Raw genomic sequence first — 27,254 nt, 5'->3', positions numbered from 1 at the left:
TTTATTAGTCAAAAATATCAGAACAATATCAGAAAAAGTCAGAACCACAGCCTCGCTATTCTCTCATGTGATTTCAGGTCCTCTGACCGGGAAAATGTCTTTCCACAATGAGAACATTGGAGAGGCTTCTATCCTGTGTGTGTCCCTTCATGCCTTTTCATGTTCGCTAACTGGGTAAAACTCTTTCCACATTGGGAGCATTGGAAAGGCTTATCTCCTGTGTGTGTCCTCTCATGCTTTTTCAGTGTCCCTAACTCTGTAAAACTCTTTCCACACAGGGAGCATTGGAAAGGCTTCTCTCCTGTGTGTAATCTCTCATGCATTTTCAATGTCCCTGACCGGGCAAAAAAAATTCCACAATGGGAGCATTGGAAAGGCTTCTCTCCTGTGTGCATTCTTTCATGCATTTTCAAGTTCCCTAACCGGGGAAAACTTTTTCCACACTGAGAGCATTGGGAAGGCCTTTCTACTAAGTGTGTTCTCTCATGTGCTTTCAGGTCCCCTAATGAGGAATATGTATTTTCACACTGGGGGCATTGATATGGCTTCTCTCCAGTGTGTGTTCCTTCATGCCTTTTCATGTTCGCTAACTGGGTAAAACGCTTTTCACATTGGGAGCATTGGAAAGGCTTCTCTCCTGTGTGTGTCCTCTCATGCTTTTTCAGTGTCCCTAACTCTGTAAAACTCTTCCCGCACAGGAAGCAGTGGAAAGGCTTCTCTCCTGTGTGTATTCTCTCATGCATTTTCAAGTTCCCTAACCGGGGAAAACTTTTTCCACACAGGGAGCATTGGAAAGGCTTATCTCCTGTGTGTGTCAGTTCATGTGATTTCAGGTCCCCTATCTGGGTAAATCTTTTCCCACAGTCTGAGCAGTGGTGGGGCTTCTCCCCTGTGTGCATTCTCTCATGTGATTGTAGATTCCTTAACTGGGTAAAACTCTTTCCACAATGGGAGCATTGGAAAGGCCTATCTACCGAGTGTGTTCTCTCATGTTTTCTCAGGTCCCCTGATGAGAAAAATCTCATTTCACACTGGGAGCATTGATATGGCTTCTCTCCAGTGTGTATTCTTTCATGCACTTTCAGGTTCCCTGCATGTCTAAACCCCTTTCCACACTGGGAGCAGTGGAAAGGCTTCTCTCCTGTGTGTGTCATTTCATGTGTCTTCAGGTTCCCTAACTGGGTAAAACCTTTTCCACACTGGGAGCAGTGGAAAGGTTTATCTCCTGTGTGTGTGCGCTCATGTGACTTCAGATTCCCTAACCAGGTAAAACTCTTTCCACAGTCTGAGCAGCAGTAGTGCTTCGCTCCTGTGTGTGTTCTTTCATGCGTTTGTAGATTCCCTAACAGGGTAAAACTCTTTCCACACTGAGAACATTGGAAAGGCCTCTCTACTAAGTGTGTCATCTCATGTGTTTTCAGGTCCCCTGATGAGGAAAATGTATTTTCACACTGGGAACATTGATATGGCTTCTCTACAGTGTGTGTTCCTTCATGCCTTTTCATGTTCGCTAACTGAGTAAAACTCTTTCCACATTGGGAACATTGGAAAGGCTTCTCACCTGTGTGTGTCCTCTCATGCTTTTTCAGTGTCCCTAACTCTGTAAAACTATTTCCACACAGGAAGCAATGGAAAGGCTTCTCTCCTGTGTGTATTCTCTCATGCATTTTCAAGTTCCCTAACCGGGGAAACTTTTTCCACACTGGGAGCATTGGAAAGGCTTATCTCCTGTGTGTGTCAGTTCATGTGATTTCAGGTCCCCAATCTGGGTAAATCTCTTTCCACAGTCTGAGCAATGGTAGGGCTTCTTCCCTGTGTGCGTTCTCTCATGCTTTTGTAGATTCCCTAACTGGGTAAAACTCTTTCCACACTGAGAGCATTGGAAAGGCCTCTTTATAGAGTGTGTTCTCTCATGTTTTCTCAGGTCCCCGGATGAGGAACATTTTATTTCACACTGTGAGCATTTATATGGCTTCTCTCCAGTGTGTCGTCTTTCATGCACTTTCAGGTTCCCTGCGTGTCTAAACCCCTTTCCACACTGGGAGCAGTGGAAAGGTTTCTCTCCTGTGTGTGTCATCTCATGTGATTTCAAGTTCCCTAACTGGGTAAAACTTTTTCCACACTGGGAGCAGTTGAAAGGCTTATCTCCTGTGTGTGTGCGCTTATGTGATTTCAGATTCCCTAACCAGGTAAAACTCTTTCCACACTGGGAGCAATGATGTGGTTTTGAGGGTTTGGTTGTCTCTGGGTCTGAAGGACTCTTCCTGTTGTGAGAGTCTGGTCTTTCACCTGCTGAAGACAAACAGAGTATTTGGTTAAACAGAGAGATCTAAATGAAACCTCTACATGATACGACTGTCTTTCTACAAGGTTTAATCTAGACTAGATCCCTTCAATAAAATGCATCATCATCATCGGTTACGGAGCAGTAAGGGGGGGGAACTGCCCCTCCCTTCCTTCAGGCTATGATGGATACAAGAGATTAGCTGAACAAATTCTGTATCGTTTTATTAAACAAAGATGTGCACAGGAAGACTGCAGATAGACTGAAATGACTCTTCTCCAAGGTTGTAACACTGTGCCACCCTCCTGAGGGGAGGGCAGACCTAAATACTCTGGCCTTAACAGTTCCTTGTTTCATCCTTCCCTGGGTTAAAACATTAAATCAAGGCTGCCTCGGGGGGGGTCTGCTTAATCCTTCCATGAGATATAATCCCGACACAAATCTATGGCTGCTAGTCAAGCCGATGGTCATTCATTCTATCGGTTAAGTTGCCGGAGACGCGACCCACTTCTGAAGTTTTTTTAGTTGTATATCCATTAGTCCAGGCTTCTGACCCATATGGCAGCACATCTCGTTTCCTCCTTCCCCGGGTCAAAACATTAAATCAAGGCTGACTCAGGGGTTTGAATAGACTATACATTTGAGTCACTTCAGGACATCCATGGGTTGATGTACCAATCACTAAGACCTGCTTTATGGTGACCTCCGACCTAAGAGAGGGTACCTAGGAGGTCAAAATCCAATAGGAAATTATCATCAGAATAGTGTTCTTTCAGAGGAGCTCCAAATGGAACCTATTGGTTGTGTGGAAAAATGGCTTACTATAGCATTCCATGGAACTGGGGAGAGACGTGTACTGTAGGGTTTGTGGTGACCAGCTATGAGAACCGTTCAGAATAATGAGAGGGATCTGAAGGCTACGTTTAAAGACTACAGAACTCCTGGAATGAGGAGAGATAAGAGATCTCTGGCTGGCATCACTCACACCGGCCTCCAGGTTCTTTTTAAGGGTGTTTTTTTCCCCCTGGGTATGGAGTCGCATGTGCGTTAAATCAGATTTGATACATCTCTAGACACACAGAGAGAAAATTGGCAATGTTACTCGAAATGCCCAGGAAGAATTAAATGGGGAAATGAAAGAATTGCATAAGTTAGCTCTTCAAAACAGAGAGGTCATTGACTATATTTTGGCAGGTCAAGGGGGCACATATGCAATCATTGGTGATGAATGTTGTACTTTTGTCCCAGATCACTCTTCTAATGTGACTGATCTTGCAGAATTCATTGCCACTGTTGCTAAAAAATTATTATCCAAAACCAGATTGGACGCTTAGCAACTTGGTTTGAATCCCTGCTTGGGAATTGGGGATCCCAGATTGCCCAGTGGGCTGCAGTGTGTGGTGTTTTGTTTTGTTAATGGTGTTATTAACATGCTGTAAGGCGATTTGTGCTTTACTTTAACATGTAATTATTGTTATCACACAAGTGATAAAAGAATGGAATGTAAAACGGATTAAATTTACTCTGTGCATCTTATGTCATAAACAATCCTTGGTTCCTGTCTGGGTCTGGTCAAGAGATCACACAAGTGATAAACAATCCTTGGTTCCTGTCTGGGTCTGGTCAAGAGATGAGGGGGAATCTGTCAGAACACCCAGAATATGGTGTCATAAACAATAAAACAATCCTTGGTTCCTGTCTGGTCAAGAGATGAGGGGAGGGGCATCTGTCAGAACACCCAGAATATGGTGTCATAAACTTATCTTTCAGAACACCCAGAATATGGTGTCATAAACAATCCTTGGTTCCTGTCTGGGTCTGGTCAAGAGATGAGGGGAGGGGAACACCCAGAATATGGTGTCATAAACAATGGTTCCTGTCAGAACATCTGTCAGAACACCCAGAATATGGTGTCATAAACAATCCTTGGTTTCTGTCTGGGTCTGGTCAAGAGAGGAGGGGGAGGGGCATCTGTCAGAACACCCAGAATATGTTCTTTAAGTTAAGATAGAGACGGAGCCAGTCACACGTGTGAACCGATTCAGTGAATCATGTTTATGTAGGTTTAGATATCAGTATATAAGGCTCTACGTAAGGAAGGCCCGTTCACAGCTCACTTCAGACCGGGTATTTACGTATCTACGTTTGACTGTGACCTCTCCAGCTGGCTGACAATAAAGAGTGATTCATTTAAGATTGACTTCTAGTGTCCTATATAAGAATGTCCACAACAATCCCTAGTGTGAAGCACAGTGGTGGCGCCATCAGGCTGTGGGGATGTTGTGCAGCGGCAGGGACTGGGAGACTAGTCAGGATCGAGGGAAAGATGAGCAGAGAAAATTACAGAGAGAGATCCTTGATAAGGACCTCAGACTCTTTCACCTTCCAACAGGACAACGACCCTAAAGCACACAGCCAAGACAACGCAGAAGTGGCTTCGGGACAAGTCTCTGGATGTCCTTGAGTGGCCCAGCCGGAGCCCGGACTTGAACCCGATTGAACATCTCTGGAGAGACCTGAAAATAGCTGTGCAGCGACGCTCCCCATCTAACCTGACAGAGCTTGAGAGGATCTGCAGAGGTTGAGCAGACCGCTGTAATCTGGCTCTCATGGAATGTCAGGTATACAGGCTGAGCAGAGCTCTATAATAATAGATAATGTCATGTCTATAGGCTGAGCAGAGCTCTATAATAATAGATCATGTCAGGTATACAGGCTGAGCAGAGCTCTATAATAATAGATAATGTCATGTCTATAGGCTGAGCAGAGCTCTATAATTACTAGATAATGTCATGTTTACAGGCTGAGCAGAGCTCTATAACAATAGATAATGTCATGTTTATAGGCTGAGCAGAGCTCTATAATAATAGATAATGTCATGTTTATAGGCTGAGCAGAGCTCTATAATAATAGATCATGAGGACTACAGTGTTTCAGTTAGGGCTGACCCCAATTATTTGACTGGTCAAGTGTTTGGTCGTTAGGCTGTTTGTTGACCGAGATGGTTTTAGTCAAGCAGTAACACACATGTATATATTTGCGCCCATCTCAATGAACTAATCCATTGCGGAGGCCTAGACTAAAAGCAAATGTTATGCTTGATCCGAAAATGTGGTTGGTGGCTCCATATGGAGGGTGTGACGCAATAGCATCGCCATGGCTCTGTATAGCTCTGCATTGACATGATTGGTTGACGGTAGGTGGGGGCGGCACATCCTGTATAAACACAAACTCACTTCCTTCACAAAAGCTCAGCACTGCTCCGCGAAGCGAAGGAGTATGAATGCCCTGAGTTCTGCTGAGGCTGCATGGTCAATACAGACGTATGAATGCCCTGAGTTCTGCTGAGGCTGCATGGTCAACACAGACGTATGAATGCCCTGAGTTCTGCTGAGGCCGGTATCACCGACGTAAAATGCCCTGCTGCATGGTCAATACAGACGTATGAATGCCCTGAGTTCCAGGCTGCATGCCCAGACGCACAATGCACTTCTCATCAATACAGAGAACGCTCTGAGGCTCCTGCCAATTTGAATGCCCTGAGTTGTTTGGTCAATACAGACGTATGAATGCCCCGAGTTCTGTGAATAGTTTGAGTTTTGCTGAGTGTCTATCAATTCCCCCGATTCTGCTGAGGCAACCGTACGCTGCATGGTCAATACAGACGTATTGACCACGCATCCCAGACGCACAATGCACTTAGAACGCACTTCTCCTGCCAATTTGTGCACATTGTTTCATAATTCATTCTGTGAATAGTTTGAGTTTTAGTGTCTATCAATTCCCCATTACAAGTACGACCAGTGGAACATCTACTGTTAATTCCTATCATTTCTAATCTACAAAATGTGTCACTTGGTTACAGTAACCAATATTATAATTCCAGTCTTCCCGTTACCTTTGTCAGAGTGGATACATTGTTGCAGAGTGGATACATTTTGGTTTATTTCATTTCATTTATGAGTTTTGGCAATTTAGTCACTGACTTTTGTTTTGAGCGTTCCTGTCAATGTTGAGTCATGCATAATAATAGGCTACCTGGTAGAGGTCGACTGATTATGATTTTTCAACCCCATATACAGTGGGGCAAAAAAGTATTTAGTCAGCCACCAATTGTGCAAGTTCTCCGGCTTAAAAATATGAGAGAGGCCTGTAATTTTCATCATAGGTACACTTCAACTATGACAAACAAAATGAGAAAAAAATCCAGAAAATCACATTGTAGGATTTTTAATGAATTTATTTGCAAATTATGGTGGAAAATAAGTGTTAATAAGCCCTGTGCAACTGGGTACTGGACTTCCTGACGGGCCGCCCCCAGGTGGTGAGGGTAGGCAACAACATCTCCTCCCCGCTGATCCTCAACACTGGGGCCCCACAAGGGTGCGTTCTGAGGCCTCTCCTGTACTCCCTGTTCACCCACGACTGCGTGGCCACGCACGCCTCCAACTCAATCATCAAGTTTGCGGACAACACAACAGTGGTAGGCTTGATTACCAACAACGACGAGACGGCCTACAGGGAGGAGGTGAGGGCCCCCCGGAGTGTGGTGTCAGGAAAATAACCTCACACTCAACGTCAACAAAACTAAGGAGATGATTGTGGACTTCAGGAAACAGCAGAGGGAACACCCCCCATCCACATCGATGGAACAGTAGTGGAGAGGGTAGCAAGTTTTAAGTTCCTCGGCATATACATCACAGACAAACTGAATTGGTCCACTCACACAGACAGCATCGTGAGGAAGGCGCAGCAGCGCCTCTTCAATCTCAGGAGGCTGAAGAAATTCAGCTTGTCACCAAAAGCACTCACAAACTTCTACAGATGCACAATTGAGAGCATCCTGGCAGGCTGTATCACCGCCTGGTACGGCAACTGATCCGCCCTCAACCGTAAGGCTCCAGAGGGTAGTGAGGTCTGCACAACGCATCACCGGGGGCAATCTACCTGCCCTCCAGGACACCTACACCACCCGATGTTACAGGAAGGCCATAAAGATCATCAAGGACATCAACCACCCGAGCCACTGCCTGTTCACCCCGCTATCATCCAGAAGGCGAGGTCAGTACAGGTGCATCAAAAGTGGGACCGAGAGACTGAAAAACAGCTTCTATCTCAAGGCCATCAGACTGTTAAACAGCCACCACTAACATTGAGTGGCTGCTGCCAACACACTGACACTGACTCAACTCCAGCCACTTTAATAATGGGAATTGATGGGAAATGATGTAAATATATCACTAGCCACTTTAAACAATGCTACCTTATATAATGTTACTTACCCTACATTATTCATCTCATATGCATACGTATATACACTGTACTCTATATCATCGACTGCATCCTTATGTAATACATGTATCACTAGCCACTTTAACTATGCCACTTTGTTTACATACTCATCTCATATGTATATACTGTACTCGATACCATCTACTGTATCTTGCCTATGCTGCTCTGTAACATCACTCATTCATATATCCTTATGTACATATTCTTTATCCCCTTACACTGTGTATAAGACAGTAGTTTTGGAATTGTTCGTTAGATTACTTGTTGGTTATTACTGCATTGTCGGAACTAGAAGCACAAGCATTTCGCTACACTCGCATTAACATCTGCTAATCATGTGTATGTGACAAATAAAATTTGATTTGATTTGATTTGTTGGAGAAGAAAGTTCAAGTGCAATATGTGCTATGTAAAAAAGCTAACGTTAAGTTAAGTTCCTTGCTCATGCAACAGTATAACTTTAGACCGTCCCCTCGCCCATACCCGGGCGCGAACAAGGGACCCTCTGCACACATCAACAACAGTCACCCACGAAGCATCGTTACCCATCGCTCCACAAAAGCCGCGGCCCTTGCAGAGCAAGGGGAACCACTACTTCAAGGTCTCAGAGCAAGTGACGTCACCGATTGAAACGCTATTTAGCGCGCACCGCTAACTGAGCTAGCCGCTTCACATCCGTTACACTCAGAACATGAGAACATATGAAAGCTGGGTGGTTCAACATTCCCAGTTCTTCAATATTCCCAGTTAAGAAGTTTTAAGATGTAGTTATTATAGGAATTATGACCTGTCGACTTCTCTCTCTATACCATTTGTATGTTCTTATAGGCACTTTAGTATTGCCAGCCTCGGGAGTCGATAGGCTTGAAGTCATAAACAGCGCTGTGCATCTCAGCATTGCTAAGAGCTGCTGGCAAAAAGCAGTAAAGTGATGTTTGAATGAATGCTTACGAGCCTGCTGCGGCCTACCACTGCTCAGTTAGACTGCTGTATCAAATCATAGACTTAATTATAAAAAACAACAACGTAGAAATACGAGCCTTTGGTCATATGGTCAAATCAGGAAACTATAATTTTGAAAACTAAACGTTTATTCATTCAGTGAAATAAGGAACCGTTCCGTATTTTATAGAACGGGTGGCAACCCTACGCCTAAATATTGCACAACCTTCAATAATATGCAATAATTATATAAGATTCTGGCAAACTAATTACGTTCTTCACACAGTTCGCAACGAGCCAGAAAACCCAAACTGTTGCATATACCCGGACTCTGCTTGCATTGAACGCAAGAGAAGTGACACAATTTCCCTGGTTAATATAGCCTGCTAACATGAATTTATTTTAACTAACTATGCAGGTTTAAAAAAATATATACTTCTGTGTATAAATTTTAAGAAAGGCATTGATGTTTATGATTAGGTACATTTGTGAAATGATTGTGCTTTTTTCGCGAATGTGCTTTTGTGAAATCATCACCCGTTTGGCGTTGAAGTAGGCTGTGATTCGATGACAAATTAACAGGCACCGCATTGATTATATGTAACGCAGGACAAGCTAGTTAACCTAGTAATATCATCAACCATGTGTAGTTAACTAGTGATTATGTGAAGATTGATTGTTTTGTTATAAGTTTAATGCTAGCTAGCAACTTACCTTGGCTCCTTGCAGCCATAAGGTCCTTTTGACGCTGCACTCGCGTAACAGGTGTTCAGCCTGCCACGCAGTTTCCTCGTGGATTGCAATATAATCGGCATCTAAAAAGGCTGATTACCGATTGTTATGAAAACTTGAAATCGGCCATGCGGATTAATCAGTCGACCTCTACTACCTGGCTTGCGCGGAAATGTAGACGTATAAATGTGTCCATTTGGGGATCTGATAATATTTCTGATTGTCTCAACTCACCACCACGAATGACCTGTGGAGCTTCTCAAAGTAACGTTTTCTTCACCTCAAACAAAGTCTGTTTTTACATCCATTGAGAGTTACAATAGTTCCTCAGTTCCTCAATCGGACAATTTATTTATTTTTATTATGTTTTCTTCTTGGGCCTCTATAACTATATCTATTGTTTTTATTTTTGTTGTTGTTGTGTGATTTGGATTAATCCCCTCTACCACACGGAACCCCACTAATCTACTGACGGAACGCAAGACGTGGCTAACAACAGACCTCCATCCTATGCTAGCTTGCTACCGATGGCCTGGCTAGCTGTCTAAATCGCCGTGACCCCCAACCAACCTCTCCACTCACTGGACCCTTTTGATCACTCGACTAAGCATGCCTCTCCTTAATGTCCATATGTCTTGTCCATTGCTGTTCTGGTTAGTGTTTATTGGCTTATTTCACTGTAGAGCCTCTAGTCCTGCTCACTATACCTTATCCAACCTATTAGTTCCACCACCCACACATGCAATGACATCTCCTGGTTTCAATGATGTTTCTAGAGACAATATCTCTCTCTTCATCACTCAATACCTAGGTTTACCTCCACTGTATTCACATACTACCATACCTTTGTCTGTACATTATACCTTGATGCTATTTTATCGCCCCCAGAAACCTCCTTTTACTCTCTGTTCCAGACGTTCTAGACGACCAATTCTCATAGCTTTTAGCCATACCCTTATTCTACTCCTCCTATGTTCCTCTGGCGATGTAGAGGTGAATCCAGGCCCTGCAGTGCCTAGCTCCACTCCTATTCCCCAGGCGCTCTCTTTTGACGACTTCTGTAACCGTAATAGCCTTGGTTTCATGCATGTTAACATTAGAAGCCTCCCTAAGTTTGTTTTATTCACTGCTTTAGCACACTCTGCCAACCCGGATGTTCTAGCTGTGTCTGAATCCTGGCTTAGGAAGACCACCAAAAATTCTGAAATTTTAATTCCAAACTACAACATTTTCAGACAAGATAGAACTGCCAAAGGGGGCGGTGTTGCAATCTACTGCAAAGATAGCCTGCAGAGTTCTGTCCTACTATCCAGGTCTGTACCCAAACAATTTGAACTTCTACTTTTAAAAATCCACCTCTCTAAAAACAAGTCTCTCACCGTTGCCGCCTGCTGACCACCCTGCCCCCAGCTGTGCTCTGGACACCATATGTGAACTGATTGCCCCCATCTATCTTCAGAGTTCGTGCTGCTAGGCGACCTAAACTGGAACATGCTTAACACCCCAGCCATCCTACAATCTAAACTTGATGCCCTCAATCTCACACAAATTATCAATGAACCTACCAGGTACCTCCCCAAAGCCTTAAACACGGGCACCCTCATAGATATCATCCTAACCAACTTCCCTCTAAATACACCTCTGCTGTCTTCAACCAAGATCTCAGCGATCACTGCCTCATTGCCTGCATCTGTAATGGGTCAGCGGTCAAACGACCTCCACTCATCACTGTAAAACGCTCCCTGAAACACTTCTGCGAGCAGGCCTTTCTAATCGACCTGGCCGGGGTATCCTGGAAGGATATTGATCTCATCCCGTCAGTAGAGGATGCCTGGATATTATTTTTAAATGCCTCCTAACCATCTTAACATGCCCCATTCAAGAAATTTAGAACCAGGAACAGATATAGCCCTTGGTTCTCCCCAGACCTGACTGCCCTTAACCAACACAAAAACATCCTATGGTGTTCTGCATTAGCATCGAACAGCCCCGTGATATGCAGCTGTTCAGGGAAGCTAGAAACCATTATACACAGGCAGTTAGAAAAGCCAAGGCTAGCTTTTTCAAGCAGAAATTTGCTTCCTGCAACACTAACTCAAAAAGTTCTGGGACACTGTAAAGTCCATGGAGAATAAGAACACCTCCTCCCAGCTGCCCACTGCACTGAAGATAGGAAACACTGTCACCACTGATAAATCCACCATAATTGAGAATTTCAATAAGCATTTTTCTACGGCTGGCCATGCTTTCCACCTGGCTACTCCTACCCCGGTCAACAGCACTGCACCCCCAACAGCAACTCGCCCAAGCCTTCCCCATTTCTCCTTCTCCCAAATCCATTCAGCTGATGTTCTGAAAGAGCTGCAAAATCTGGACCCCTACAAATCAGCCGGGCTAGACAATCTGGACCCTTTCTTTCTAAAATTATCTGCCGAAATTGTTGCCACTCCTATTACTAGCCTGTTCAACCTCTCTTTCGTGTCGTCTGAGATTCCCAAAGATTGGAAAGCAGCTGCGGTCATCCCCCTCTTCAAAGGGGGGGACACTCTTGACCCAAACTGCTACAGACCTATATCTATCCTACCGTGCCTTTCTAAGGTCTTCGAAAGCCAAGTCAACAAACAGATTACTGACCATTTCGAATCTCACCATACCTTCTCTGCTATGCAATCTGGTTTCAGAGCTGGTCATGGGTGCACCTCAGCCACGCTCAAGGTCCTAAACGATATCTTAACCGCCATCGATAAGAAACATTACTGTGCAGCCGTATTCATTGATCTGGCCAAGGCTTTCGACTCTGTCAATCACCACATCCTCATCGGCAGACTCGACAGCCTTGGTTTCTCAAATGATTGCCTCGCCTGGTTCACCAACTACTTCTCTGATAGAGTTCAGTGTGTCAAATCGGAGGGTCTGCTGTCCGGACCTCTGGCAGTCTCTATGGGGGTGCCACAGGGTTCAATTCTTGGACCGACTCTCTTCTCTGTATACATCAATGAGGTCGCTCTTGCTGCTGGTGAGTCTCTGATCCACCTCTACGCAGACGACACCATTCTGTATACTTCCGGCCCTTCTTTGGACACTGTGTTAACAACCCTCCAGGCAAGCTTCAATGCCATACAACTCTCCTTCCGTGGCCTCCAATTGCTCTTAAATACAAGTAAAACTAAATGCATGCTCTTCAACCGATCGCTACCTGCACCTAACCGCCTGTCCAACATCACTACTCTGGACGGCTCTGACTTAGAATACGTGGACAACTACAAATACTTAGGTGTCTGGTTAGACTGTAAACTCTCCTTCCAGACCCATATCAAACATCTCCAATCCAAAGTTAAATCTAGAATTGGCTTCCTATTTCGCAACAAAGCATCCTTCACTCATGCTGCCAAACATACCCTTGTAAAACTGACCATCCTACCAATCCTCGACTTTGGCGATGTCATTTACAAAATAGCCTCCAATACCCTACTCAACAAATTGGATGCAGTCTATCACAGTGCAATCCGTTTTGTCACCAAAGCCCCATATACTACCCACCATTGCGACCTGTACGCTCTCGTTGGCTGGCCCTCGCTTCATACTCGTCGCCAAACCCACTGGCTCCATGTCATCTACAAGACCCTGCTAGGTAAAGTCCCCCTTATCTCAGCTCGCTGGTCACCATAGCATCTCCCACCTGTAGCACACGCTCCAGCAGGTATATCTCTCTAGTCACCCCCAAAACCAATTCTTTCTTTGGCCGCCTCTCCTTCCAGTTCTCTGCTGCCAATGACTGGAACGAACTACAAAAATCTCTGAAACTGGAAACACTTATCTCCCTCACTAGCTTTAAGCACCAACTGTCAGAGCAGCTCACAGATTACTGCACCTGTACATAGCCCACCTATAATTTAGCCCAAACAACTACCTCTTTCCCAACTGTATTTAATTTTAATTTATTTATTTATTTTGCTCCTTTGCACCCCATTATTTTTATTTCTACTTTGCACATTCTTCCATTGCAAAACTACCATTCCAGTGTTTTACTTGCTATATTGTATTTACTTTGCCACCATGGCCTTTTTTGCCTTTACCTCCCTTCTCACCTCATTTGCTCACATTGTATATAGACTTGTTTATACTGTATTATTGACTGTATGTTTGTTTTACTCCATGTGTAACTCTGTGTCGTTGTATCTGTCGAACTGCTTTGCTTTATCTTGGCCAGGTCGCAATTGTAAATGAGAACTTGTTCTCAACTTGCCTACCTGGTTAAATAAAGGTAAAATAAAATAAAATAAATAAAAAATATATTTGAAAAAAATCTTTCAAGCTCTTTCCCTTTCGATAACCACATAGCGTGAAAAGGGAAAAATGTAATGCTCTGATCCAGCAGAAACGTCATAAAATAGACCTGATTACTTCTCATCAGTGTTTGACTTGGACTGAAATAGGTTCCTGGTACTCATTTTGGGTGCCGGTACTGTTTATATGTAGGTGCAGGAGCTCCAGAATACTTTAGAGCTAATATTCTATGAGAGGAACAGGAGATCAAGCAGTAGAACATTTGAGGTGCCGGTACTCAGCTCCGATGAGCTCCTGTCCAAGTCAAGCACTGCTTCTTATCCCTTATGCAAATAGCTTTACAGCCGTGCCTGTCCTGAGCTCACTGGCACTGGAAACTCTGAGGGGCTCAGAATCAGAATCTCAGAATCTTTTATACAATGTTGCAAGCGTGCTAGAGCAAACTTCCAGACAGACCCAAGTTAATAGTTTAAACAATGTTTCAAGTTCGTTGCAGACAGGCCATGTGTAGCCAATGTGATTTATAGGATTTTTTAATTTGTTTAAAATCAGGATTTGTTCTACCTGCAGGCTGCAATGTTTTTATTTGTTGGCTATTTTAATTACTTTTAGGTTGATTATTTTCATTTATATTTGGATAGAATTTTGATTAACCACATGCCAATGATTTAGAGACATGAACACGTTATTATAAATTAAATGAAACTGTTCCACGAAACTGTGCATATGAAAAAAAAACATAATTGGCACGCAGATCGGTAGAAATGGTAAGATAAATGGCCGTTTCTCATTCCATGAGAAAGGTTGCCAACTCCTCGTGTATTACCGGCAACTTTAGGAGAGTAATGGCAGAATCTGTGAAAGCCAGCGGAAAGAGGGAGGAGAAAAGTTGGGTCAGGTTATCTAGTTCTCAGGTGGCTTCTTGAGGCATTTGTCTTAATTCATCAAACCGTACGTTTAAAGCTTCGGACAAGCTCACATACATAGGGTGTGTCTGTCTACATATGGAAAAATACACATTTACAAATTTCGACCAATCAATTGGACTTTCAGGCGACCAATATGTTGTTGTTGGTCTAAAGTAACTGAGCTAAACGACTACCGCCCCGTAGCACTCACATCCGTCATCATGAAGTGCTTTGAGAGACTAGTCAAGGACCACATCACCTCCACCCTACCTGACACCCTAGACCCACTCCAATTTGCTTACCGCCCAAATAGGTCCACAGACGATGCAATCTCAACCACACTGCACACTGCCCTAACCCATCTGGACAAGAGGAATACCTATGTGAGAATGCTGTTCATCGACTACAGTTCGGCATTCAACACCATAGTACCCTCCAAGCTCGTCATCAAGCTCGAGACCCTGGGTCTCGACCCCGCCCTGTGCAACTGGGTACTGGACTTCCTGACGGGCCGCCCCCAGGTGGTGAGGGTAGGCAACAACATCTCCTCCCCGCTGATCCTCAACACTGGGGCCCCACAAGGGTGCGTTCTGAGCCCTCTCCTGTACTCCCTGTTCACCCACGACTGCGTGGCCACGCACGCCTCCAACTCAATCATCAAGTTTGCGGACGACACAACAGTGGTAGGCTTGATTACCAACAACGACTAGACGGCCTACAGGGAGGAGGTGAGGGCCCTCGGAGTGTGGTGTCAGGAAAATAACCTCACACTCAACGTCAACAAAACTAAGGAGATGATTGTGGACTTCAGGAAACAGCAGAGGGAACACCCCCATCCACATCGATGGAACAGTAGTGGAGAGGGTAGCAAGTTTTAAGTTCCTCGGCATACACATCACAGACAAACTGAATTGGTCCACTCACACAGACAGCATCGTGAGGAAGGCGCAGCAGCGCCTCTTCAACCTCAGGAGGCTGAAGAAATTCGGCTTGTCACCAAAAGCACTCACAAACTTCTACAGATGCACAATCGAGAGCATCCTGGCGGGCTGTATCACCGCCTGGTATGGCAACTGCACCGCCCTCAACTGTAAGGCTCTCCAGAGGGTAGTGAGGTCTGCACAACGCATCACCGGGGCAAACTACCTGCCCTCCAGTACACCTACACCACCCGATGCTACAGGAAGGCCATAAAGATCATCAAGGACATCAACCACCCGAGCCACTGCCTGTTCACCCCGCTGTCATCCAGAAGGCGAGGTCAGTACAGGTGCATCAAAGCTGGGACCGAGAGACTGAAAAACAGCTTCTATCTCAAGGCCATCAGACTGTTAAACAGCCACCACTAACATTGAGTGGCTACTGCCAACACACTGTCAATGACACTGACTCTACTCCAGCCACTTTAATAATGGGAATTGATGGGAAATGATGTAAATATATCACTAGCCACTTTAAACAATGCTATCTTATATAATGTTACTTACCCTACATTATTCATCTCATATGCATACGTAGATACTGTACTCTATATCATCGACTGCATCCTTATGTAATACATGTATCACTAGCCACTTTAACTATGCCACTTGGTTTACATACTCATCTCATATGTATACTGTACTCGATATCATCTACTGTATCTTGCCTATGCTGCTCTGTACCATCACTCATTCATATATCCTTATGTACATATTCTTTATCCCCTTACACTGTGTATAAGACAGTAGTTTTTTGTTGAATTGTTAGTTAGATTACTTGTTCGTTATTACTGCATTGTCGGAACTAGAAGCACAAGCATTTCGCTACACTCGCATTAACATCTGCTAACCATGTGTATGTGACAAATAAAATTTGATTTGGTCAGGGACAGTCCTAATTTCAGTCAATGTCATTGGATGCATTTGATCCAGTGTTAATAAACGTTTTGGTGATGGCCCTACTCTGGACCTTACACGCATCTCACAGTGTAGTTTAACAATCCCTACAGTACTGAACAACATATTTAAGTCTAGAACGTCAGAATGCCCTTTTAAAACCACACTTTAGTTCAACAACTGCAGAGTTTGTGTCACTGTTAGATAGTACTCACGGGTGTTAATCAGATCTCCAACCTCCTCCTCTTCCTCCTCCTCCAATGTGACAGTAATCTCCCCTCCTTCACCTCAAAACGTCTTCCTCTTCTTTCACTGTGATAGTCATCTCCTCCTCTTCCTCTTTCACGCCCAACACAGCATCGTCATTTTTATCTTCCTCCTCTTCTTTCACAGTAACATCCTCCTCCTCTTTCACAAAAACATCTTCTTCTTTCACTGTAACAGCCTCAACCTCAACAGCCTCATCTTCCTTCTCTTTCTCTGTCCGGCAGACATCTTCTTCTTCAACAGGGGGGGAGTATGTTAGTGAGCTCATGGTCAGGGTTGTTAGCGTTAGCTAAATATCATTAGCGACTAGGCTACTGCTAACTTAACCAGAGAGCTAGTTGACTAATAAAAATGGAGACATGAAAATTAAGGGGTAACTAGTGGATACGACATATTTTTAACTCCCCGAAACGGTCTAAAAAAACGTAAATGTTCCGGTTGTATGTTGGCTAGCAAGATACCTAACAGTTAGCTGGTTGAATCACTAGCCGTGTTGTTCTCGTTAGCTGGTTGAATCACTAGCCGTGTTGTTCTCGTTGAAGAAGCGCCTCGTCCACTAGAATATACGTCACACTAGCAACAGCGCATGAAATACGCATATCGCCATCTGTTGATTGGAGTTGGTGAAGCAGTAGAGGAAAATGTTTATTTTTTTCTTCATTTAATTCATTAAAGAATAATATTCCGTAAAGAATTACGAAGGAAACCATGTGTTGATTGATTAGTTTAAAAAAAAAAATATGAGTGGGAAGTCAGAACATCTACTACACAACGTATTATTAATTTTTACTCAGATAAACATATGTTACATGATCCTTTTTTCAATCAGCTCCTGTATTCTCTGACATGGTGGAATAATACTGATGGAACATTCGTGAGGTAGTGACTGTTTTTAGTGTCAACAGTTTTGATGACTAGTACTGTAGTGGCTAAAGGTTCCTAGATTTTTTTAAATTAAAAAAATAAAAGCCAAAGAAATTCTAATCTAATTTTATTGGTCACATTCACATGTTTAGCAGATATTTATTGCGAGTGCAGCGAAAATGCTTGTGCTTCTAGTTCCGACAGTGCAGCAACATCTAACAAGTAATATCTAACAATTCCACAACAACTACCCAATACACCCAAATCTAAGTAAAGGAATGGAATAAGAATATATAAACTTATTTTACCTTTATTTAACTTGGCAAGTTAAGGTTCACTGCTTTGTTCAGGGGCAGAATGACACATTTTTACCTTGTCAGCTCGAGTATTCGATCTTGCAACCTTTCGGTTACTAGTCCAACGCTCTAACCACTAGGCTACCTGCCGCCCATAAATATATGGATGAGCAATGACAGAGCGGCATGGGCAAGATGCAATAGATGGTATAAAATACAGTATGAGGTGAGTAATGCAAGATATGTCAACATTATTAAAGAGGCATTATTTACGGGGACATTTACAAATCAAGGTGCCAAATACAGGTTTAGTTCCAATGCTTTTCCATTGATGAGATAAGAGGTTACTGTTGCTGTCAAAATTATATTTACGACTTACAGAATGAACCCAACAAGCACATTCGGTTCCTTGGAAGTTGTGGGAACATGTGTTTTTGGTTTCCCATAGGGAACGAAGCAATACATTTCCTGCCCGGCCAGACAGAGAGTGATGCTTACCTAGCTGGCTATCCAACACTGGAACTATTCGAAGTGGTTTTATACATTCATTTCAGCTGGTGTAACTGCTAAACTGCTTGCTAACTGTACTGCATGACTGTAGTGGGTTTACTAACACGTTAGTTCTAGTAGCTATGTTGACTTGACGTTAGCTGATATGGTGACAACAATGCAGACTGTGTGTAGCAGTTAGTTGCTATCCCAGCGGGCAAACAAAGTCCTTTTGACATCTTATTCTGGGTATATTCTGGTCACGACATTATCTTGTTTTATAAGTCTTTATTTTGACCCAAAAAATATGTATTTTCACCTAACATCTTCCCAATTGACTCAAACCAGACGTCAGCTCTCATTGCATTCGTTATTTAAAACAAATCTTAAAATTTTGCATTTTCTTTGGCACATGCACAGATAGGGCTCTACCTGTGTAGAGCACATGCCCTTTTTTTCCATTCCTGTCTCTAAAGTGCCCTTTTTGATGGTAGCATAATTTCACCCTCAATTGCTTTCTGTATACATTGTTTAGTCGTTGTTCTGAATCCATTGCTTGCAAGTCTTCATTAAATCCTCATCTATGCTTCAGAAACGGAAGGTTGCGCCGCGCGTCTTGATTATCGGTTGCGCAATATCCAAATCGTTATCGGTCAATATCCAAATCGTCTTGAATTATCGGTCAATATCCAAATCGTTATCGGTCAATATCCAAATCGCACTGGGACGCAAAGGCGCCATTATCCAGATTAGTGACAAGAAGGAACTTGTTAAATTTCCTTTCGCTTTTTTTTGTCTGACAAAAACTGAGTAGGCCTACGTTCATCATCCAATATAGCATAAAGTTCAGTACTAAATACAGTTTTTCTACTGACTCATGATTGCTAGGACAAGAGGCTACCTGAGAAGTGTATGGATCATTGTCATATTTCAGATAGCCAGTAGCCACCCAAACTAGGTCTATGTGTCTAAAGATAAACAGTTGTAACATCGCACTGACTTCAATATTATGGGGATGAAGATGTAACATATGCTGGTGAATTTATTAAGATATTTGTGAGGAAGAAAAGTTGTTTCTGCTCTGAACTCCAGTGATGTGACATGATATATGTCTTCTACACCTGCATTGCTTGCTGTTTGGGGTTTTAGGCTGGGTTTCTGTACAGCACTTTGAGATATCAGCTGATGTACGAAGGGCTATATAAATACATTTGATTTGATATATCCCTAGTTGTTTCTGCTCTGGACTCCAGTGATGTGACATGATATATCCCTAGTTGTTTCTGCTCTGGACTCCAGTGATGTGACATGAAAGGGACCTCAGGCTGGTGATAAAGTATGCTCCAGACAGACCACAATTACAGGAAATGGGACCTCGGACTAAAGTATGCTCCAGACAGACCACAGTTACCGGAAGAGGGACCTCAGACTAAAGTATGCTCCAGACAGACCACAGTTACAGGAAAAGGGACCTCAGACTGATGATAAAGTATGCTCCAGACAGACCACAGTTACAGGAAATGGGACCTCAGACTGGTGATAAAGTATGCTCCAGACAGACCACAGTTACAGGAAGAGGGACCTCAGACTGGTGATAAAGTATGCTCCAGACAGACCACAGTTACAGGAAAAGGGACCTCAGACTAAAGTATGCTCCAGACAGACCACAGTTACAGGAAAAGGGACCTCAGACTGGTGATAAAGTATGCTCCAGACAGACCACAGTTACAGGAAGAGGGACCTCAGACTGGTGATAAAGTATGCTCCAGACAGACCACAGTTACAGGAAAAGTGACCTCAGACTAAAGTATGCTCCAGACAGACCACAGTTACAGGAAGAGGGACCTCAGACTGGTGATAAAGTATGCTCCAGACAGACCACAGTTACAGGAAAAGGGACCTCAGACTGGTGATAAAGTATGCTCCAGACAGACCACAGTTACAGGAAAAGGGACCTCAGACTGGTGATAAAGTATGCTCCAGACAGACCACAGTTACAGGAAAAGGGACCTCAGACTGGGGATAAAGTATGCTCCAGACAGACCACAGTTACAGGAAAAGGGACCTCAGACTGGTGATAAAGTATCTCAGATAGACCACAGTTACAGGAAAAGGGACCTCAGACTGGTGATAAAGTATGCTCCAGACAGACCACAGTTACAGGAAAAGGGACCTCAGACTGGGGATAAAGTATGCTCCAGACAGACCACAGTTACAGGAAAAGGGACCTCCTATTACATTATTATTATTGGGAGGTCATAAACTGGTCATATTTTGGTTTGATAGAAGTTCTAAAGTTGTCAGAAATAAGATGGCTTATTAGCAGTACCCAGGGTTAGAACCAAGGTACAGGACTATTAGCAATACCCAGGGTTAGAACCAAGGTACAGGATTATTAGCAATACCTAGGGTTAGAACCAAGGTACAGGACTATTAGCAATACCTAGGGTTCGAACCAAGGTACTGGCTTATTAGCAATACCTAGGGTTAGAACCAAGGTACAGGACTATTAGCAGTACCCAGGGTTAGAACCAAGGTACAGGACTATTAGCAATACCTAGGGTTCGAACCAAGGTACTCGCTTATTAGCAATACCTAGGGTTAGAACCAAGGTACTCGCTTATTAGCAGTACCTAGGGTTAGAACCAAGGTACTGGCTTATTAGCAATACCTAGGGTTAGAACCAAGGGACAGGACTATTAGCAATACCTAGGGTTCGAACCAAGGTACTGGCTTATTAGCAATACCTAGGGTTAGAACCAAGGTACAGGACTATTAGCAGTACCTAGGGTTAGAACCAAGGTCAAATCAAATCAAATTTGATTTGTCACATACACATGGTTAGCAGATGTTAATGCGAGTGTAGCGAAATGCTTGTGCTTCTAGTTCCGACAATGCAGTAATAATGAACAAGTAATCTAACTAACAATTCCAAAAAAACTGTCTTATACACAGTGTAAGGGGATAAAGAATATGTACATAAGGATATATGAATGAGTGATGGTACAGAGCAGCATAGGCAAGATACAGTAGATGATATCGAGTACAGTATATACATATGAGATGAGTATGTAAACCAAGTGGCATAGTTAAAGTGGCTAGTGATACATGTATTACATAAGGATGCAGTCGATGATATAGAGTACAGTATCTACGTATGCATATGAGGTGAATAATGTAGGGTAAGTAACATTATATAAGGTAGCATTGTTTAAAGTGGCTAGTGATATATTTACATCATTTCCCATCAATTCCCATTATTAAAGTGGCTGGAGTAGAGTCAGTGTCATTGACAGTGTGTTGGCAGTAGCCACTCAATGTTAGTGGTGGCTGTTTAACAGTCTGATGGCCTTGAGATAGAAGCTGTTTTTCAGTCTCTCGGTCCCAGCTTTGATGCACCTGTACTGACCTCGCCTTCTGGATGACAGCGGGGTGAACAGGCAGTGGCTCGGGTGGTTGATGTCCTTGATGATCTTTATGGCCTTCCTGTAGCATCGGGTGGTGTAGGTGTCCTGGAGGGCAGGTAGTTTGCCCCCGGTGATGCGTTGTGCAGACCTCACTACCTCTGGAGAGCCTTACGGTTGAGGGCGGTGCAGTTGCCATACCAGGCGGTGATACAGCCCGCCAGGATGCTCTCGATTGTGCATCTGTAGAAGTTTGTGAGTGCTTTTGGTGACAAGCCAAATTTCTTCAGCCTCCTGAGGTTGAAGAGGCGCTGCTGCGCCTTCCTCACGATGCTGTCTGTGTGAGTGGACCAATTCAGTTTGTCTGTGATGTGTATGCCGAGGAACTTAAAACTTGCTACCCTCTCCACTACTGTTCCATCGATGTGGATGGGGGTGTTCCCTCTGCTGTTTCCTGAAGTCCACAATCATCTCCTTAGTTTTGTTGACGTTGAGTGTGAGGTTATTTTCCTGACACCACACTCCGAGGGCCCTCACCTCCTCCCTGTAGGCCGTCTCGTCGTTGTTGGTAATCAAGCCTACCGCTGTTGTGTCGTCCGCAAACTTGATGATTGAGTTGGAGGCGTGCGTGGCCACGCAGTCGTGGGTGAACAGGGAGTACAGGAGAGGGCTCAGAACGCACCCTTGTGGGGCCCCAGTGTTGAGGATCAGCGGGGAGGAGATGTTGTTGCCTACCCTCACCACCTGGGGGCGGCCCGTCAGGAAGTCCAGTACCCAGTTGCACAGGGCGGGGTCGAGACCCAGGGTCTCGAGCTTGATGACGAGCTTGGAGGGTACTATGGTGTTGAATGCCGAGCTGTAGTCGATGAACAGCATTCTCACATAGGTATTCCTCTTGTCCAGATGGGTTAGGGCAGTGTGCAGTGTGGTTGAGATTGCATCGTCTGTGGACCTATTTGGGCGGTAAGCAAATTGGAGTGGGTCTAGGGTGTCAGGTAGGGTGGAGGTGATATGGTCCTTGACTAGTCTCTCAAAGCACTTCATGATGACGGATGTGAGTGCTACGGGGCGGTAGTCGTTTAGCTCAGTTACCTTAGCTTTCTTGGGAACAGGAACAATGGTGGCCCTCTTGAAGCATGTGGGAACAGCAGACTGGTATAGGGATTGATTGAATATGTAGGTACCTGGCTTATTAGCAATACCTAGGGTTAGAACCAAGGTACAGGACTATTAGCAGTACCCAGGGTTAGAACCAAGGTACAGGATTATTAGCAATACCTAGGGTTAGAACCAAGGTACAGGACTATTAGCAATACCTAGGGTTCGAACCAAGGTACTGGCTTATTAGCAATACCTAGGGTTAGAACCAAGGTACAGGACTATTAGCAATACCTAGGGTTAGAACCAAGGTACTCGCTTATTAGCAATACCTAGGGTTAGAACCAAGGTACTCGCTTATTAGCAGTACCTAGGGTTAGAACCAAGGTACTCGCTTATTAGCAATACCTAGGGTTCGAACCAAGGTACTGGCTTATTAGCAATACCTAGGGTTAGAACCAAGGTACAGGACTATTAGCAGTACCGAGGGTTAGAACCAAGGTACTCGCTTATTAGCAATTGTCCACTTCCCCAATCGTCTCGTGCAAACGCAGGGAGACAAAGATGTTCCCAACCACGTAGATTTCACCCAGAAGCTGATGGCTTCAAGCGTAATTCAACGGCCCATGTCTAATAACTCATAGTGGACTTTTTTTTTGCATATGCAACCACTTTCGTTCTTCAGTGATGTTCGAAAGAAGTGAACCAAGGTACTCGCTTATTAGCAATAGAAAGAAGTGTGCAATTCATTCATGGTTCTTAGTCTCATTTAATGTATTTAATGTAACATTTTATTTAACAACACGTTTCCTAAGTCGTAGACTAATATGTTTGTTACTTCGCTGTACCACAGCGCCCGATAAAGGACGATATCCATCCGGACCCTTTGGCCACTGGACCTTCTGAAATAGTAGTTGAGTACCCCTGGTGTAGAGAATCATTGTACCATCTGTACCACCGCTGTTAAATATATCTTCCATAACCAAAAATATTGTATTTTCAGATGTTTGAAACAAAACCCGAAAGTAAAAAGAAACTAAAAACTTCAGAACAGGAAGCAAAGAAATAGCGCACACAGAACAGATATACCGCTTTTTCGACTTGCTTTTGACGAGAATGTAAGATCCATAACTCATATTTCTATGTGAATTTGGTCACCCATAAAGTTACACATTGTAGCTTTTAAACCAACATATTCAATTTGTTTTAAAATATAAAAAATTAACAAATTGTATTTTTGATTACATTCTGTACAATGTGGCATGAACAAAAACACATTCTCAGTGGTAAGGCTTCTCTCCTGTGTGTGCTCTCTCATGTCGTTTCATGCTCCCAACCTGGGTAAAACTCTTGCCACACTGAGAGCATGGGTAGGGCTTTTCTCTTGTGTGTATCCTCTCATGTTTTTCAGGCACCCTAACTCGGTAAATCTCTTTCCACACTGAGAGCATTGGAAAGGCTTCTCTCTTCTGTGTGTTCTTTGATGAAGTTTAAGGTTTTTAATCCGGTAAATCTCATTCCACACTGGGAGCATTGGAAAGGCTTCTCTGCTGAATGTGTTCTTTTTTTCATGGTCTTTCTTGTTCCCTGACTGGGTAAAATCCTTTCCACACTGAGAGCAGTTACAAGGCTTCTCTGCCGTGTGTGTCCTCTCATGTTCTTTCAGGTTCCCTAACCGGGTGAATCTTTTCCCGCACTGGGAACAGTGGTGTGGTCTTAATTGTTTTGCCATCTCTGATTCCCCTGAACGACTCTTCCCGCTGTCAAAGTGAGAGTCTGGTCTCTCTCCTGTCAAAGACAAACAGAGTATTTGGTTAAACAGAGAGACCCGAATAAAATCTTCACATTATACAACTGTCTATGAGGTTTAATCCAGACTAGATCCCTCTTTATAAAACGGTAAATTTGGATCCTGGGTGCAGATTGGTTGATAGCCGTTGGTTGCTCATGTTAATCGACACGTAATGGCAGAGGCGGTTCCACATGTCTAAAAAGGGGTGTTATTCACAATACTACGCGGGTAATGGACAGCACAACCACCGTCCCACAGCTCAGCCAGACAATACATAACAACTCAATATTCACTGTCAAAAACATCTAGACATTATTACCACATGCTTCTATAGTCTAACATTTAGTTTGCAACAAAGGGGATTTATATAAACCTTGCTACAGGATCTGCCTCTCAGGCCTCTGCAACAATGTTGCAATTTTAGAAATAATATAATAATAACAATTTTACAAATGCAACAAGGTCCTCAACCCTGTGGATCACGGCTGTTTCCTGGCACTCCTCTCCACTTCATGCCTAACCCCTTACCCACGTCACGCTAAACCCTTACCCACCTCACATTTAACCCCTTACCCACCTCACATTTAAACCCTTACCCACCTCACATTTAACCCCTTACCCACCTCACATTTAACCCCTTACCCACCTCACATTTAACCCCTTACCCACCTCACATTTAACCCCTTACCCACCTCACATTTAACCCCTTACCCACCTCACATTTAACCCCTTACCCACCTCACATTTAACCCCTTACCCACCTCACATTTAACCCCTTACCCACCTCACATTTAACCCCTTACCCACCTCACATTTAACCCCTTACCCACGTCACGCTTAACCACGTCACGCTTAACCCCTTACACTCCTGGGAATTGGCCTATATGGACAAGGCTAAACTGAAAAGTTTCTTTCATAAGAAATATGGAATGCATAAACATGGTAGCAATTAAAAGGGAACAGTTTGGAGATTATGGGGGAAATTATTAGACTAAAGATGAGGACAACAATTCACCTGACTGGAATTTTCACTGTGCATTTTACATCTACTGTACTTTTCGCTGCCTTTGTTGATAACAAAATCTGAATATGGGATAGGTACAAGACAAAACAAAGAAATGACAGCGTTTGAGTGAGAGGTCTAACTGGTGTCTCCAAGTGGCCACACACCTCTCTGAAGTGTGCACAGTTCCTAAGTCATTTCAATGCACTTTTATGACTCAAAGAAGAGTATTCAACTATAAGGTACTTTTTTTTTTAAAGTTCTCCTAGTTGTGCCATTGAGGGACTAAAGCAAGCACACTTGTAGTTGTTTTGTTTGGAACACAGCCTTGCATCCTGCCTTCACACAATTAAATGGAGGGTACACGCTACAGAGGGTAGTGCCCAAGGCCCAGGCACAACACCTACAGTACATAACATAATTAAGTGTAGAACTGCAGTAGAATTACATTTTAAAAGCACACATTAGTTCAACAACTGCATAGTTTGTGCCCCTTTGTTTAAAGACACTACTCACTGCTGTTAATCAGATATCCATTCTGCTCTTCTTCCTCCTCCAATGTGACAGTGATCTCCCCCTCCTCCTTCACTCCAAAAACGTCTTCCTCTTCCTCCAATGTGACAGTAATCTCCTCCTTCACTGAAACAGCAGTATCCTCTTTCTCTTCTTTCATTGAAACGTCTTCTTCTTTCACTCTAACAGCCTCATCCTCGACTTCTTGTTTAACCGTGACAGCCTCTTCTTCGTTCTCCTCTTTCACGACCCCGTCTTCTTTAGCAGGGGGGGAATAGCTTAGTGAACTCATGGTCTGGGATGTTAGCTAGCCTAGTGCAACTGCTAATTTAACCAGCCAGCTAAGTTACCTGACTAACAAGAACGTAAATATGGAAATAGTAGATGCGACAGACGTGTGTTTAAAACACAATGACTAATATACACCGACAATGTCTAAAGCGCTCCAATGTTTCGCTATGTTGGATAAAAAGCTACCGAGGTAGGTGGTTGGCTGGCTAGCTAGCTGTTATTGTTATTAGAGAAGCGTCCCGTCCACTAGATTGTACGTCACTCTTGTAGCATTGCTTGAAAACGCACTGCTGACGAGAGAGCTTAGCGCAGTTAGGAAAACGTTCATTCCAGACAAAAAGCATATTCTTCATCTATTTCATTAAATAATAATATTTTATGGCAACGTACATACAGAAGCATGCGTTGTTTCTATACGTGAGAATTTAAAACAAACCAATCTACTACACGTCTGGAGTATAGTCCAACAAACATATTTAGTCAAACAAATAGATATCACAGTAAGAAACTAGGTCTACACAGGTCCTACATGGTGTAACAATACATAGATGTACAGTCAGGTCCACAATTATTGATAACACGGATATTAGATTTTCAGTGGGGTCTAAAATTATGTTGTATGCTCATAATAATGGGGAATTTATTTTATTTTATACTACTACAATTGCTCAGATTAAGATATTTTTTTCAACAATTGTTATTTTTGATCTAAAAAAAGATAGGAGTCCAAATTATTGGCACCCCTGTTTTCAATACCTTCAGTAACTCACCTTGCAAGAATAACGGCACTGAGCCAAAGTGTTTTATGATATTGGAGAACACATTGGAAGGAACATTAGACCATTCCTCCATATAGAATCTGATTGAACAACTGGTGAGTCATAATGAGTGGAAGAGGAAAATTAGTGACAATCA

The 27,254-nt window shown here is 43.4% G+C and overlaps 1 protein-coding gene across 1 annotated transcript; it reads right to left on the bottom strand.

Annotated features, from left to right (window-relative positions):
* Window positions 1–1,548: 1,548 nt before the first annotated feature.
* On the bottom strand, window positions 1,549–27,248 carry LOC112240303 (zinc finger protein 135-like). Its single transcript, XM_024408615.2, has 4 exons — window positions 26,052–27,248; window positions 24,095–24,528; window positions 16,538–16,595; window positions 1,549–2,292 (listed from the first exon to the last, which is right to left on the bottom strand). The coding sequence occupies exons 1-4, from the start codon at window positions 26,338–26,340 to the stop codon at window positions 1,679–1,681; spliced, it is 1,395 nt and encodes a 464-aa protein (XP_024264383.2). The 5' UTR covers window positions 26,341–27,248; the 3' UTR covers window positions 1,549–1,678.
* Window positions 27,249–27,254: the final 6 nt, after the last annotated feature.

Source organism: Oncorhynchus tshawytscha, unplaced genomic scaffold (genome assembly GCF_018296145.1).
Source record: "Oncorhynchus tshawytscha isolate Ot180627B unplaced genomic scaffold, Otsh_v2.0 Un_contig_11018_pilon_pilon, whole genome shotgun sequence".
Taxonomy (NCBI): Eukaryota; Metazoa; Chordata; class Actinopteri; order Salmoniformes; family Salmonidae; genus Oncorhynchus; species Oncorhynchus tshawytscha.
This window is presented reverse-complemented; position numbering and strand designations above follow the sequence as displayed.

Coding starts and splice junctions, on each gene's coding strand:
- LOC112240303 (XM_024408615.2), bottom strand. CDS start 26,340: ATGAGTTCACTAAGCTATTCCCCCCCTGCTAAAGAAGACGGGGTCGTG. Junction 16,596..24,094: donor CTACCCATGCTCTCAGTGTG/GCAAGAGTTTTA, acceptor GAAGGAGGGGAG/ATTACTGTCACATTGGAGGA. Junction 2,293..16,537: donor TGGAGATCTGATTAACACCC/GTGAGTACTATC, acceptor GTTTGTCTTCAG/CAGGTGAAAGACCAGACTCT.